This window comes from Condylura cristata, unplaced genomic scaffold, assembly GCF_000260355.1.
Source record: "Condylura cristata isolate star-nosed mole 26May11 unplaced genomic scaffold, ConCri1.0 scaffold00001, whole genome shotgun sequence".
Classification (NCBI taxonomy): domain Eukaryota; kingdom Metazoa; phylum Chordata; class Mammalia; order Eulipotyphla; family Talpidae; genus Condylura; species Condylura cristata.
In genome coordinates, this window is record NW_004567102.1 from 14,592,263 (window position 1) to 14,607,120 (window position 14,858).

Consider the following 14,858-nt stretch of genomic DNA (forward strand, 5'->3'; position numbering starts at 1 on the left):
TTCATCCTCAGATCAACACAGCATTGCAAGTATATGTCTGCTTAAGGAAACATTATTCAAAATATTTTATTATCATTGGTGTATGGTCATTGAACTCTAACATGAATAACATGATCAACATGTTTTTCTCTATAAAAGCACATTACACCTCTTTTGCGCTTATGGACTTTGAAACAGTTACTTAGGTACTATGCTTGGGGGTCATTTTAAACAGCAAAATCATCGTGAAAAAGCAAAAAAAAAAAAAAGTGCAAAATAACATGACAGTACTATAGACCTTGTAAGAAGACCTAATGGTTATAGTAAGAGTTGGAACAAGAAGAAAGTTTTTTCAACTGCGGCTAAATATCTGGGCATTGAGAGATCCCAAGGTTTCACTGCTCTGTGCATGTCTGAGAATGACTGCCTGCGGAGCACTGCCTGTACTGATTTGGGGGTCATGAGTAAATTTTAGTAAGAAGGTGAATTCACAATTTGGAATCCATGGATAAAGAGGATGACCTCTCTATGGCAAACTATACTCCATTTTCTTTTCTTATTGACCTCACTCCTAATTCTATATTTTGTGTCTTTGTTTCCACCTTGTGCAAACTTCAGTTTAAACTTAATGTTTCTAGATGTAGCCTACTTTTGTTTTAAAATGATTTTATATCTCTTAAGCAGTAGTCTTTAGAATTCCTGCTCTTTGCAATAACTACTTTGCTCTGCAGTAGGGCTTACAAGCATCTCTGGATATCCTACTTTTATAAGAGATACATGATCAAATTCTTTTGAAATGGTTTTACTTAATTTTTTCTCTCACTATATTGAATTAGAATAAGTGAATATATCTAGTATGAGGAATTACTAAGAAGTTAAAATTTAGAAGTGATATGAGTGAAAAGTCAAGGAGATACATTGGTGAAGAGATCGATGATGGGCTATATTTTTTTCTTTGTTTAGCATAAATTCTGGAAACTTCATATTTCCAAAGTTTCTCACATTTACTCCCTTCTGTGAGTGCCAGGATCCAGAAGTCTGATTTTCTGATGCTGGTTTGGCCCTGCGTATTTATTTTTCTGGCTCCTCTAGAGAATACGGACTCTTCAAGTACACAACATAGTGAGTGAACTAGAATCCACAGGATTTGATCATAAGCAAATATGTTATTTGAAATTCAGACTCACAAAAATTCTGATCAACTTTACCCCTGAATTTTAAGTAAGTTATAATAAATTACTCTGTGTTTCTTAACATGACACAGAGATGCCACACAGGTAAATCAAGTAGCTTTCTTCAATTGGAAAACACGCTGTAGTAAATGATCCATCACAGTTCAAGAAGCATCAGATTCTAATGCCTGGCTAAGTTAACTTTGCCATCTTAGCAACTGTTTGCTAAAATAAGTGGATAAGCTCTACTACCTTGAACATAGAACATTTTTTTCTTTGATTCAATGAAGACATGATTGGAATGGTAAGAGAAAAGTTTTCTTGGGAATAAAAAGCAGTGGAGATGGAAACCCAATGTCTAGAAAATATAGTTACATAAAAATCAATGAAGTTAAACACATTATAGACATTATTTATTTTTATCTGACAAGGTGAAGTTCAACCTTTGCTTTACAACTGATCCATCTTGAAATCAACTGTTCCTCTCCAGGAACCACTAGATGCATAATCCACTCAAATATTTCTCTAGTCAATGCCCCTCGTTTAAGGAAATTTTCCTACTTAACGGTAAGATTCTTTGAGTTTCACATTATCCATTCAATAATTACTTAAGATGCTAGTTACTATGTGCCACACCCTGGGCTCAGTCCTGGGATACTGTGGAGCACTGAGCAGAAGTGGACCTTCCTTCATGTCACTCGTAAGGCATTTTAGATACACTGAAATCAAATAAAATACAAATGTAACATTACAAAGTTTTAAGTGTTCCAAAGGGAGAGTTTACAATTAACATGTGTAATAGAACACAACATCTTTTTCAGGAGTACTTCATTAACACTCCATATCCATGTATCTCTGATTTACCTATCTCTAAAACTCCCCATCTTTTTCTTTCTTCAGAGGGAGAAATGTCTTTTAGAATTACACCCACTGAAAGCAGCCTTTCAAGGATTTTCCTTGGTAGATTCAAATGTGAACAGACAAACATTAAATGTATACTTTCAAGTTCTTAATTAGGTGTGGAATTGCTAGAGCTTTGGAGAAGATGTTGGTGCTAAATTGCTCTACCAAATTACTGATACTGGAAAAAATGTTGAAGAGTCACTTTCCTGAATCTCTCAAGGTATTATTAATTTAAGAGTTCTAGTTTATATCTTTATTTTATGAATTTGTGAAATAATGTCAGGCTTGTAATTATTCCCCAAGTTTTTCTGATGATTATGTCTTCTGGGAATATTTATTAAACATACAACTTTGCAGTCCCACCCCAATAGAGATTGTTTGAAGGACTGTGGGTAGGATCCAGATAAATATATTTTTAACAGTCACTGTAGATGATTCCTGGGAAAATTTAGATAATAGCATGGTAAATTTGAGTTCTAAAATTTATTAAATGACAGAAAAGTATAGTGTATGTGGTTTTATGTATAAGAACATAATCTATATACACAATGGGACTGACATTTAGGCACTGTTTTAAAATTTTGTTAATTTCAAAGATTATAAATAAATATAAGAATAGAAATATTTTAATCTTAGAGAAAAAAATGCAGGATGAAATGAAGTTGTCTTTGAGGATTGAGCTTCCTGAGCAAAGAAATAGCACTCCAACAGTGATTTTCAAATATGAATATCATGGCATGCTCGAAGAAAGATATAATGAATCATAATTTCATAAGAGAGAGACCTGTATGTTTAACAAATTCCCTTATATATACCAACATATGAGCAAAAGTGATCTAGACAAAGCCTTCTCAAACACTATGCTGGGTTGACTAAGTCTCGTCATCTTGCCTTGTTGATTTTGCTTAAACTATATGATTTAGGGAAATCTGAATGATAATGTGTGACTAAGGACCAAATGGGCAGACAGAACTAAATTTTCCCTGTGTGCATGCTAATATTGAGGTGAATTAGTAAGATGGTTGGTTACTTTACTGCAACATCTTTGACTAACTTTCCAGGTAGCTAAAAAGAGTGTTCACAAGAGATATTATTTCATAAAAATAAATGATGGTTCCTTAGACTATAAATATTATATTTGTATAGTACTCTGGAACAAAAGCCTGGGTAATTTTATGCTTCCAGCAACTTCATAATATGTTTATTAGTCCATTAGTCCATGAATAAATTGAAGCTCAAAAAAGATAATATAGCAGGTAAAGAAGTGAAGGTAAATCTCATTTGATTGATTTTATATATATTGTTTTTCCCATAGCAACACAGATACCAGAGCCTGGATATAGATACTGAATTTGAATTAAAATAGTACTAAAGAAAGTAAAATGTGGGTTTCAATTACATTATAATTTTTTTTAAAGATTTATTTATTCATATAGAACTGGGGTACAGGCCAGAGATGCGGAGGGTGAGAGTATTCACCAGAGACAGAGTGGGGAGCAGAACAGGCAGATGGAGGAAGTACACTGCTGAGGGGAGCAGCGGGCGGGTCAGGAGAGGTCTGCCGCGCCATGTGGACTCCTCTGGGGCAGGCGGGAATCGAACTCATGCGGAAGTGGCTTAAGCTTCTCAGTGCAGTGCTTTAACCCGCTGCGCCACCAGGGAGGACCTCAATTACATTATAATTTAATTTTTATTGAATTCAGTCACATACTGGAAAGTGAATGTGCCATAATTATGCAGCTCAGTGAATAAAATTTTCATAAAGCAAATCTCTGTGCTCTCCAATCAAGAATGAACATTACTTCAGACAACAGCCTTCTCCATCCCCCAAAGCTCCTTTCTGTTACCTTTCCCAACTCCCCAAGCATTGTCACTACCCTGACTTCTTTAGTCATAACTGTATTTTGTCTGTTGTTCACTATATTATAAATTGGATCACACAAAAATAGTATTTTTGTATCTATTTACTTTCACCAACATTTTGTTGCTGTTTTGCAACTTATAAAGTTTACAAATATGCAGCAATTAATTTATTTATTTGCTATTGAGGAACATTCAAATTCTTTCTAGTTTTTGTCTGTTAGGGAAATGCTGCTATGAACATTTGCCTGAAACTCATCTCTACTTGTTACCTCCACAGCTTTCTCTTCTCAGTAAGCACATATATAACACATGAAAGTTATTTTTGTAGGATTGACACCATTGATTATTATGGAAAAAAATGTGAAAGATCACAGAATAGAATTCTAGTATTAATCCAGAACTGCTTAACCAATAATCATTTGATCAATTATATAAGACTTTGCGGATATAATAATGAAGGAGACATAGACTCTCCTTGGGAACTACTAAAAACTCTTACTCCATCAAATCTGAAATGTGGGGTAGTTTGACTTTGGGCTCATTTCATTCCCAAGTGATATATATAATTAAAATTCAGGGTTGAGGGCCTTCCCTGGTGCTGCAGCAGGTCGAAGCACAGCATTTAGAAGCTAAAGCCACTTCAGTATGAATTTGATCCCCACCCTGGAGGTGATCCACATGGCTGGCAGACCTCTCCTGACCCACCCACTGCTCCCCTCAGCAGCCTGTTCTGCTCCCCACTCTGTCTCTGGTGAATCCTCCCACCGTCCCGGCACCTCTGGCCTGTACCCCAGTTTTGTATGAATAAATAAATAAATCTTTAAAAAAATCAGGATTAAAGCATTTCACAGGTTGCTTTCAGATAGCATAATAAACTTCCAAAGCAGCTGTGCATCAAAATAATCTGTGGAACTTCTTGAGCTATATGAGCCCTAAATAAACACAACAGATTACTATTCATTCACTGAAAATTTAATAATGTATATGCCAACTATCCACCGAGTAAGCCAATCAATAAGTACCTCTTAGTATTATACTATTTCAAGCTAAGTTTGGGGAGAATTTCCATGGAATTTTTTTAACAGTTTTCATGTGTGCTAATGAAATAAGAGGAGAGAAGTTTGTATGTGTGTAAGTTGCATATATATATTTTCATTTCTCTACTCATGGCCATGATTACAGAACAGAACAAGTAGTGTAAAGGGTAACACAATTGAAATAGCTAGCAATGTGGCTAACTTTTCTCTGGGCTCTCTGACTCAGGTTTATGGAGCAGTGATGAACATAAATCGTGGGAATCCCTTTCAGAAGGAAGTAGTATTGGATTCATGGCCAGACTTCAAAGCTGTCATCACACGGCGGCAGAAAGAGGTGCAGTTTTGAAGGCAAAAAAAAAAAAATGAAACCCAAAACACCCAAAAATTAAAAAACAATTGCCATTAGCTAGAACAGAAAGATTATCTATCTGCAAAAGATATTGTAACCATCATAACCATGTGCTTTAGTTTATCTGCCTACATATTTCACCAGTAAAATCTATTTGACCTGCTGTAGAGTATCAGAATATGGGAACTTCTAGTGTAAAAGTCAGTAACAATTAAATGTCTCTTTAGTGTCTGGTGATCTCAAGAAACATAAAGCATACAGACCAGTACATGCTGTTTCTCCCCCACCACTGGGTTCATGGTACCTTATAAATGATGACTTCTGTCATGTGAGTAATTATAAAAGAAGATTGAGAAAAAGAAAGGAAGGCCCATTCTGCTTTTGAGACTAAGGCTCAGGTGATCAAAGGTGTTCTCTCCTGACCACATTAGGAAAATTAGAGTGTTCTATTTGCTTCTTAATGGTGGGCTCAGTGCATTATAATTTTACATATGTAAAATCCTAGTAAGCTGTAAAATAAATGTCTTATAAAATCTCCCTCAAAATAAAAGCTCTCACACTCTGTTCTTCCCCTCATATATTGACCACATTTCCACTTAGCCATTGTTTATAAGTGGGGAATATCGCTAATAAAATTATCTAATGGTATCTAATCTATCTAGGATTTGAATTATCCAGAGGATATATTTTCTTATGTTGATTTCTTCTATCTTAGACTGAGACAGATAACCTGGACCATTATACCAATGCCTATGCTGTGTTCTACAAGGATGTGGGGGCCTACCGACAGCTGCTTGAGGAAAAAAATGTTATCAATTGGGACCAGGTTTTTCAAATACAAGGTGAGATGAAGTACAAGACACATACTGGGAAGCCATTTCCTCCCTATTTTTGGACATATATATCAAGTAGATAATTGCATATATTTTATATAGGATAAATGCACATATAAAAAATACCTATACACACTTTTTTATAATTACAACTTATGAATTATAGCTTTGTAGGAAATTTATTTTTTATTCCTAATGAACTTCACCTTTGGGTTAAGTAGAGACCATTTTATGGGATCTGCTTTTCTTCTTTTTAAATATTTATTTATTTATTCATACAGAACTATGGTATAAGCCAGAGATGCAGGGGTGGTGAGAGGATTCACCAGAGACAGAATGGAGAACAGAACAGGCAGATCGACAAAGTACACTGCTGAGGGGAGCAGCAGGTGGGTCAGGAGTGATCTGCCATTCCCTGTGGATCACTTCTGAGGCCCGGAATTGAGCTCGCACTGAAGTAGCTGCAGCTAGCTTGCAGTGCTGTGTCCTAACCCGATGTGCCACAACGGAGGGCCCTAATGGGGTCAGTTTTTTTTTTTAATGCATACAGAACTGGGGTACAGGCTAGAGGTGCAGGGGGTGGTAAGAGGATTCAGCAGTGGGGAGCAGAACAGGCCGACTGACAAAGTACACTGCTGAGGGGAGCAGCGGGTGGATCATGAGAGGTCTGCCAGGCCATATGGATCACCTCCGGGGCTGGGGATCAAACTGTGCTGAAGTGGCTTTAGTTTCTTAGTGTTGCGTTTACCCACTGTACAACCAGGGAGGGCCCTGGGTCAGCTTTTAACTGATATTTTCACCACTATTGCTATAATATAGTTATCAGACATCATATTTTACCTTATTATTTTTAACTTTTCTTATCACAATCTTTTAAAATAACTCTAATTTTAAAGTCTAAGTCAGTAGGCAAATCTTCTCTTCTTCTGAAGCAAACAATTCTGTAAAGAGATACTCAAGGGTATCTATGAGTTCCAAGGACATAATTGTATGCTCGTCAGTGCTAGTGGAAGAACTTGAGGCCAAGACAGAAGCAGATTAAGAATTTCTGATAGTTTGGATGGACAGTTTCAGCTTCAGTATGTCACTTACTCCTCTAACTTTTCAAAATGATTGGGAGTTGATATAGTCAACTTACAGCTTATAACTGGTCCAATGAAATCTGTCCGTAAATCACTTGACAGGGATATAGGATTCCTATGTTAGAAATATAAAGTCTAGTATATTTTATTTCTTAGTCATATACAGCTGAAGTCCTCTTTTGAAGAAAAGTTTGTCAACTACAACAATTAGTGCATAAATGGCTAAAGTCCTGGAAAGTTCTATAAAATCCATCTGCAAATGCTTAAAAAGACCACGTGCAAAAAGTTCTATATCTTGTCGTGATTTAACCCTCTTAAATCTCACCAATATTACGTTAGTGTGAAAATGAGACTATCTCTTCCTTGATGTGAAAAAATCTTGGCAGAAGTTGGATAGATTTTGATGCTATTAATCTACTGCCTTCACACCACTGGAGTATATCAACCGCTATGTGATGAAGGTCTCTGTTATTGCAGCAATTTTTTCAGAAAGCTAAGTTTAAAGTTTAGTCAGTTATAATCCTTTAAGTTGACCCAAAATTCCCTTCCAGAAGGCTTGCTGGGACAAGTGTAAACTGTCATTAGGTAATGCCTAATGTAGGTGACCTGGTAAAGATCCCTCATTTAGCATATAAGTCAGCACAGGCATCACTGTTGGCTTCTGATGTGGTCTTTTGACTATACACTTTTTGTTAATAATTCTCATCTCCAGAATATTGAACAGCTCCTAAGAAGTTACAAGTATCTTACTATTCTTTTTCAGATACTAAAAAAAGATGATATTTCCAAAAAATCTAGAAGTCATGAACAACTCCAGAGTCTGATTATCTTTTGCCACAGTGCAGTCTCCAGTCAGAGCTACTTGTAGGGCTACCTCGGTAGATCACGCTTTAGGCAATGACGCTACTTCAGCACTGAGTGTTCAGAACATCAACACACCCTACACAAGAATGTCTTTGTCATTTTTAACCTAAGAGTGATCTAGCCACAAACCATATTAACCCTAACACTAATCTTTACAGTAGAGCAAAACTCTTGTATTTGCCATGCAGAGGAAGAAATAAAATACAGAGCTCCCCAAATATGCCATACTCTTTTACTCACTATTTGGTTTTGCACCATAAGAGGTCTTGTGGACATGAGTACTAACCTATCACTTTCAGAAGCCAACACAAAATTTGGAAATCAAACAAGGAGTCATTTATACAAATAATGCATTTGTATAAATACATAATGATTGAGATAATATAAGGTGGCAAACTGTTGTATTATTTATAGTAAAAAATATAATGCAACTAATTTTTGTGTTTTTAAGTAAAATCTCCTCATTTTTTATTATGTCTTCTTATTTGCAGGACTGCAGAGTGAGTTGTGTGATGTTTCCAAAGCTGTTGCCAACTCAAAACAGTTGTCTGTAAAGCTGAGCTCTTTCAAGGCGGTTCGTTTTTCTCCTGTTTCAACTCTGCCGGACACCAGTTTCTTGTATGTAAACAAGGTTTCCTTCCACATTTGGGGTAGGATTTATGGTATAGAAATACAAACAGTAGTCGCTGAAGTACTTAGTATAATGAAGGAATATTTAGGGCTTGTATATGGACCTCTGGTTAATGGTATGTAGGGGCAGGGGAGGGTATATTTGCTCCTTTCTGTTTTGCTTCACTGCTCATAATATCATATTTTGGTCTCTGAACATAGTAATAAATAAACTCAGGAGACTATTATTTTCACATTAAATACAGACAAGTCATTTCTTGATATTCTCCCTTAAATAATTCTTTTATAAAAAAATGTATTTATTTATGCATACAGAACTCGGGCACAGGCCAGAGGTGCAGGGGCAGTGAGAGGATTCACCAGAGACAGAGTGGGGAGCAGAACAGGCAGACTGATGAAGTACACTGCTGAGCGGAGCAGCAGTTGGGTCGGGTGGGTCAGGAGAGATCTACTGTGCCATGTGGATCACCTCCAGGACAGGGATCAAACTCATGCTGAGGTGGGTTTAGCTTCTTAGTGCTGGCTTCAACCCACTGTGCCACCAGGGCAGGCCCTCAAATAATTCTTAATAGACTCTGTTATCTGAGTTCAGGATAATTAATGATTTTTTTTTATTTCAGAGATGAGAGTATATAACTGACTTGTATTGAGCTTTTATGTACTAGATACTAAAAAATTTAAATATACAATCTCTTGGGCTATTTGCACCCTGTAAAGTAGTACTATTTCTACTCACTTTGTGAACAAAATTGAAGTAACAGGAATAAATAGTAGAGTCAGAAAATCTTCACAAGAAGTTTGGATTCTGACTCAAGTAAATCAAAACATTTTTTAGTTTGTATCTGTTCTGCTTTCATCTTACTTTGGATTCCTTCATCTATCATTTAGTAGTTACCTTCTATTCTGCATAACCTCTGAGCCTCAATTTCATCTTCTAAAAATCTTTTCTGTAATATCTTCCTGACATCTTTTTTTGGTAAGTCAATGAAACATGATACTTGAAGAGTAACAGTTGCCTCTGTGAATGTTAGTTTTCTTCATTTCATTTCAATTACAACATAATTCCTTCATGAGCAAAGTAAGCTGAGCCCTTTGAATAACATAAAATAATGGGTTTCTCTTTTTATTTTTTTTAGTTATGAAAATTTTCAAAGAATACAAAGGTTGAGAGACTGGTATAATGAACCTCCCATCAATCAATGGCTAACCTTATTTCATCTACATTCCTATCTGTTCTTTTCATTCCTTGGATTATTTTGACAGAACTATCTCAGACATTATCCTAATAGTCTTAATTATTTTAATATATATGTCTAAAAGATATGGATTCTTTTTTTTTTTTAAAGATTTATTTATTTGTGCATACAGAACTGGGGTACAGGTCAGAGGCCCAGGGGTGACGAAAGGCTTCACCAGAGACAGAGTGGGGAGCAGAACAGGCAGATCTCTGAAGTACACTGCTGAGGGGAGCAGTGGGCGGGCCAGGAGAGGTCTGGCACACCATGTGGTCACCTCCGGGGCAGGCAGGAATCGAACTCATGCGGAAGTGGTTTCAGCTTCTTAGTGCTGTGCTTTTAACCCGCTGCGCCACCAGGGAGGGCCCAAGATATGGATTCTTAATAAAATTAAAAAACACTGTATAGTACTATAACTTCTATGACAGGGTTCTCCAAGACCACCCACAAGCTTAATGGTTGACTAGAAACACTCACAGGACTCAACATAGAGAAAGCAAACAAAGCAAGATCATCAAAGGGAGAAGGAGCTTTGGTGAAAATCAAAGGAAACCAGGCACGAGTTTCCAGGAGTTTTATGCTAGTGGAGTCACACAGGACATGCTTAATTTCCTAATAATGAGTTGTGACAACATGTGTCAGATTTTATGGGAGGTAACCACAGCCTCGAATATGCCGAGTTCCTGCATTCCCAGGGGAATGCAGGTAATCAACACTGAGCACACTGCTTGCACACACAGTTAGGCCCAGTAGCCAGCCACACACGTCGGCACTGGGGACAGCAGGGACGTTCCAGAATCCAAATACCCAGACAACCACCAAAGGCCAACCTGGCAAGTGGGCTTCTAAAGATAGCAACTTCAAGCCTGCTTTGCTAACTTTTCTCTGCACAACTGCTTAACATTTTAATAACTGTATTTTTTAAGATCAACTAACCACCTAGTAGCCACATTTCCCAAATTATAAAATTTTTTGCAGTTTGTTTTAAAATAAGCATCTTAATAAGGTTCATAGCTCTCTTAATTTTCTTCACATGTAGATTCTCTTTGGCTTTTATTTCTTCCATTGCTTTTGTAGAAGATAGTAGGCTCTTTGTCCTTTAGAGTTTACCACTCTCATATCCCTGTTTACTGTCATATCCCTGAGTTGTTATCTAAAAGTTTTCTTTATCCCAGTCAGGTTTTTTAAAAATAAGTTTTGGCTTAAATAGATCTTTTGTGCATAGGAAGTTAAATGATTTTTCTTTAAGACTTATGTCATCACTCAAATTTGTAGACTCTATTTTGAGTACCCTGACTTTTCGATACCAACTCACATATCTTGTCATTGCTTATATTTATCTCAGCTTACTGGTTAGGCTATTGAGAGCCCCAGTATGCTTAGAATGTAGACTAATGCTTCAAAACAATGAATAAAAAAAACAAACTTGTATCTTCTAAAGAAGATTACAGCAAGAATTGCATTATCAGTCTCTTAACAATCATGGGGAATGGTCTTACAATATTTGATAACTTCAAGAATAAAAATAAATTCTGAGACACAGCTAGCCCATAAGACTTCCAGTAGACAGTCCATCTTATTTCTTAGACATTGCACCAATTCCTGTCTTTTTTCTTATCTCTGAGCCATAGGCTTTTAGACATTTTTTCAGATCATTTAGGTCAAAGTTTGGAAGCACTACAATTTTTTGAGCATCTACATAAGCTTGGAATGTTAAACAGTTCTTATTTCTGCTCTAGCCATGGATGTATACATAGAAGTTCTATCCTAAAACACTTTTTGTACTAAAGAAAAGATAAAGGCCCAAGGATCTGTGTTAGTTCAAGGTCTCAGAGAGTATCAACTTAATAAAAGCCACATCTGAGAAATGTTTCACAGAAAAATGAAATGCTTTTTTAAAATCTATAATAAAGACAATAACAGATGTGCATAAAACTAAAAGGAAAGTCTTAATTTTGGCATGGTGACTATTTTGTTCTCTCAGAAGTGAAATGTGGGTGTGTTTATCAGTGGAAAGTGAGGGATTCTAATATACTGAAGATGTTTGGGTAATTACTAAGTGCCATTTCTGGGATGGTTTTTCAGTTTGAAACAGTGTAAAAAAAAGTTGTTGCTTGTGATCACATGAGTTCATACTCTTCATGTTATTTTCTCCTAGAATGACATCTCCTCCACGACTAACCTACCTCAGTGTTGCTGATGCTGATTTACTCAACAGGACTTGGTCTCGGGGTGGCAATGAACAGTGTCTCCGGTATATTGTCAACCTTATCTCCTGCTTCCCCAGTGTGTGTGTCCGTGATGAGAAGGGAAACCCAGTGTCTTGGGGTTTAACAGACCAGTTTGCCACCATGTGCCATGGCTACACCTTACCTGAACATCGCAGGAAAGGTTATAGTCGGCTGGTGGCCCTTACACTGGCCAAGAAGCTGCAAAGCCGGGGATTCCCCTCTCAGGGCAATGTGCTAGATGACAACGTGGCATCCTTAACCCTCTTGAAGAGTGTCCATGCTGAGATCTTGCCTTGTCGTTTTCATAGACTTATTCTCACCCCTGCAGCTTTCTCTAGCTAAACTCACCTTTTAACCCAGTGAAATACCAGGAAGTTGCTTCCTTTCCTTGAACACACACACACTCACTCCTTAGAAACCTATGAGGGGAAAATTCAAATTGAAGTCAGGAAAATCTTGGGTGGTTGATGAGGTCCTGGAAAAGACATGCAGGACAAACAAGAAAACTTAACTCTTTCTCTGACCCAGATTTCTACAGTAAATAACAGGAAGGGTCAGATACAACTGTGGCTGAGACAGGGGGATAAATCCTTTGAGTTCCACCAAAGGAAAGAGGTTCTACTAGCACAGAAGCTGAAAGGAGGCGTGGCGACAAATGATTCGACACATTAGTCTACGGCTCCTGTTTTATTATTGCTTCTGTTTTGTTATTATTATTGGACTTCTGCTTTATGTTCTCACTCCACACCTGTTCCCAACTATATGGAAGTAACCGTTCCCTATACTCACTGCTGCTATGTTTCATCAAACTCTGTTAATAGCCTCTGAGCCATTTTAATGCAGAATATCCTGTATTTTTTCCTCGTTAAGTGGGCTTTCCACCTCTCCCTGTGACTTCAGGCTATTGCTTCTTGGGAAGTTCAAATATAGAGGTTCTCTTCAGAATCCCCTGGAGGGTAGGTTGCAACACGGATCACTGGGCCTCTCTAGCACAGTGTCTGTTTCACAAAATATGTGACGAAGTCTGAGAATTGGCATTTCTTAGTGCTGTGCTTTAACCTGCTGCGCCACCAGGGAGGGCTGAGAATTGACATTTCTAACAAGTTCCCATTGCTCAGTTGCTTGGACGACATTTTAAACGGTAGAAACAGAACTGGACCTCTATTCCAGCCTCTTTAAAATCTGTTTGCTCATGAGAAACTAGGATGCATACATAAGTGTGAAAGTGGATATTCAAACATACATATAAACATACTTACATAAACACATATATACTCACTCCTTACATATTTTATATATGCATATGTATATGCTCAGAATTTTGATAGCATACTGTGAATTCTCTCTTTACATAGGAAGACTTTGAAGAGCATGGAAAATAAATGACTGCTCCAAAAGTACATAATCAGTGCTAGAGACTAAGACAAGATGCTGTCATTTATATTTTAATCTATTTTTTTTTTGCTAAATCTTTTTTGCAAAGGAGATTTAAATGTTTAAGTAATTAAATTGACATTTTAAATATCCTTTTATCCTTTTTGCTTTTTTTTTTTTTAATTTGAGCTCCAATTGATTATATATGTATATCTTTTAAGGACAGTACAAATGGTGATAAATATCACAAACTGTTCTGCACTTGCAGCAAAGGCAGGCACAAGCACATTAGCTGGGTTTGTCTGGTCTGGATAAAGCTTAGTTAACCATATAGAAAATATTGGTTTCTTATTCCAGTGGAGGACAGAAAATCCCAACTGCAAAGATAGAGGTGCAAGTACATCCTGAGAAAAGTAAACAAGCTGAAGGAGAGTTTCATTTTAATAAAATATAAGATTCCTTGGGGGTGAATATATGCTTAGGTCATCCTGAGCCAGTGGTTACCTGGAAACTTGTCCTTGGTGCCAGAGGGAAGAGCACCAAGTAACAGGAATCCATAAACCACTTGGGAGAATGTGGTCTAGTTTCTTCCCCAGGGATGCTCATTATCTTTAACATTGATTGAACATGGGTTTATCCTACCTGGTGTATGACAATGTTATTATAGCTTTATTTTCTTCCTAATAGTATGTCTGCTATTTACTTAACCATGTGCTGATAATTGAGCCAAATAATATCTCTGTGCTTGTGAAGGGTTAGGATAGGATACTGTTTTGCTCTGAGAATTCTGCCTCAGAGGTGTTATGACTCATCAAATGTTATGTAGACTTTAAGTGGTCAAGCTAGATGAGAACCTGAGTTTATCCGATTCTAAAGCCTGTACTGTTAGTCTTTATGCCATCTGACTTCTTAAGCATATTATAGAGTCAGGAGATAACCAATTTGAAAGAGAAAGGAGAAAATTATCAAGATTGAGAGGTTATCAATAATGTTAAATTACTAAGAGGTTAAGAACACATATGGAATTAATATTTTCCATTGCACTGTCAAATAATTTCAGTGCCTGTATCAAAGAGCCAGACAAACTTTGTGATTCCATCGATATAAAGTTTAAAACCAGGCAAATCCATTCTATAGCTTTAAAAGTGAGGAGATAGGGCCCTCTCTGGTGGCACAGCAGGTTAAAGCACAGTGCTAAGAAGCTATCGCAGCCACTGAAGCTTAAGTTTGATCCCTGGCCAGGGGGGTGACCCACATGATGTTGCAGACCTCTCCTGGCCCACCAGCTGTTCCCCTCTGCAGTGTA

General features: G+C 37.1%; 1 protein-coding gene across 1 annotated transcript; it reads left to right on the top strand.

Annotated features, from left to right (window-relative positions):
* Positions 1-2,196: 2,196 nt before the first annotated feature.
* GLYATL3 (glycine-N-acyltransferase-like 3) lies at positions 2,197-12,520 on the top strand. Its single transcript, XM_004674028.1, has 5 exons — positions 2,197-2,274; positions 5,181-5,288; positions 6,019-6,145; positions 8,574-8,700; positions 12,106-12,520. Exons 1-5 carry the CDS (start codon positions 2,197-2,199, stop codon positions 12,518-12,520), a joined length of 855 nt encoding a protein of 284 aa, XP_004674085.1.
* The last annotated feature ends 2,338 nt before the right edge of the window (positions 12,521-14,858 follow it).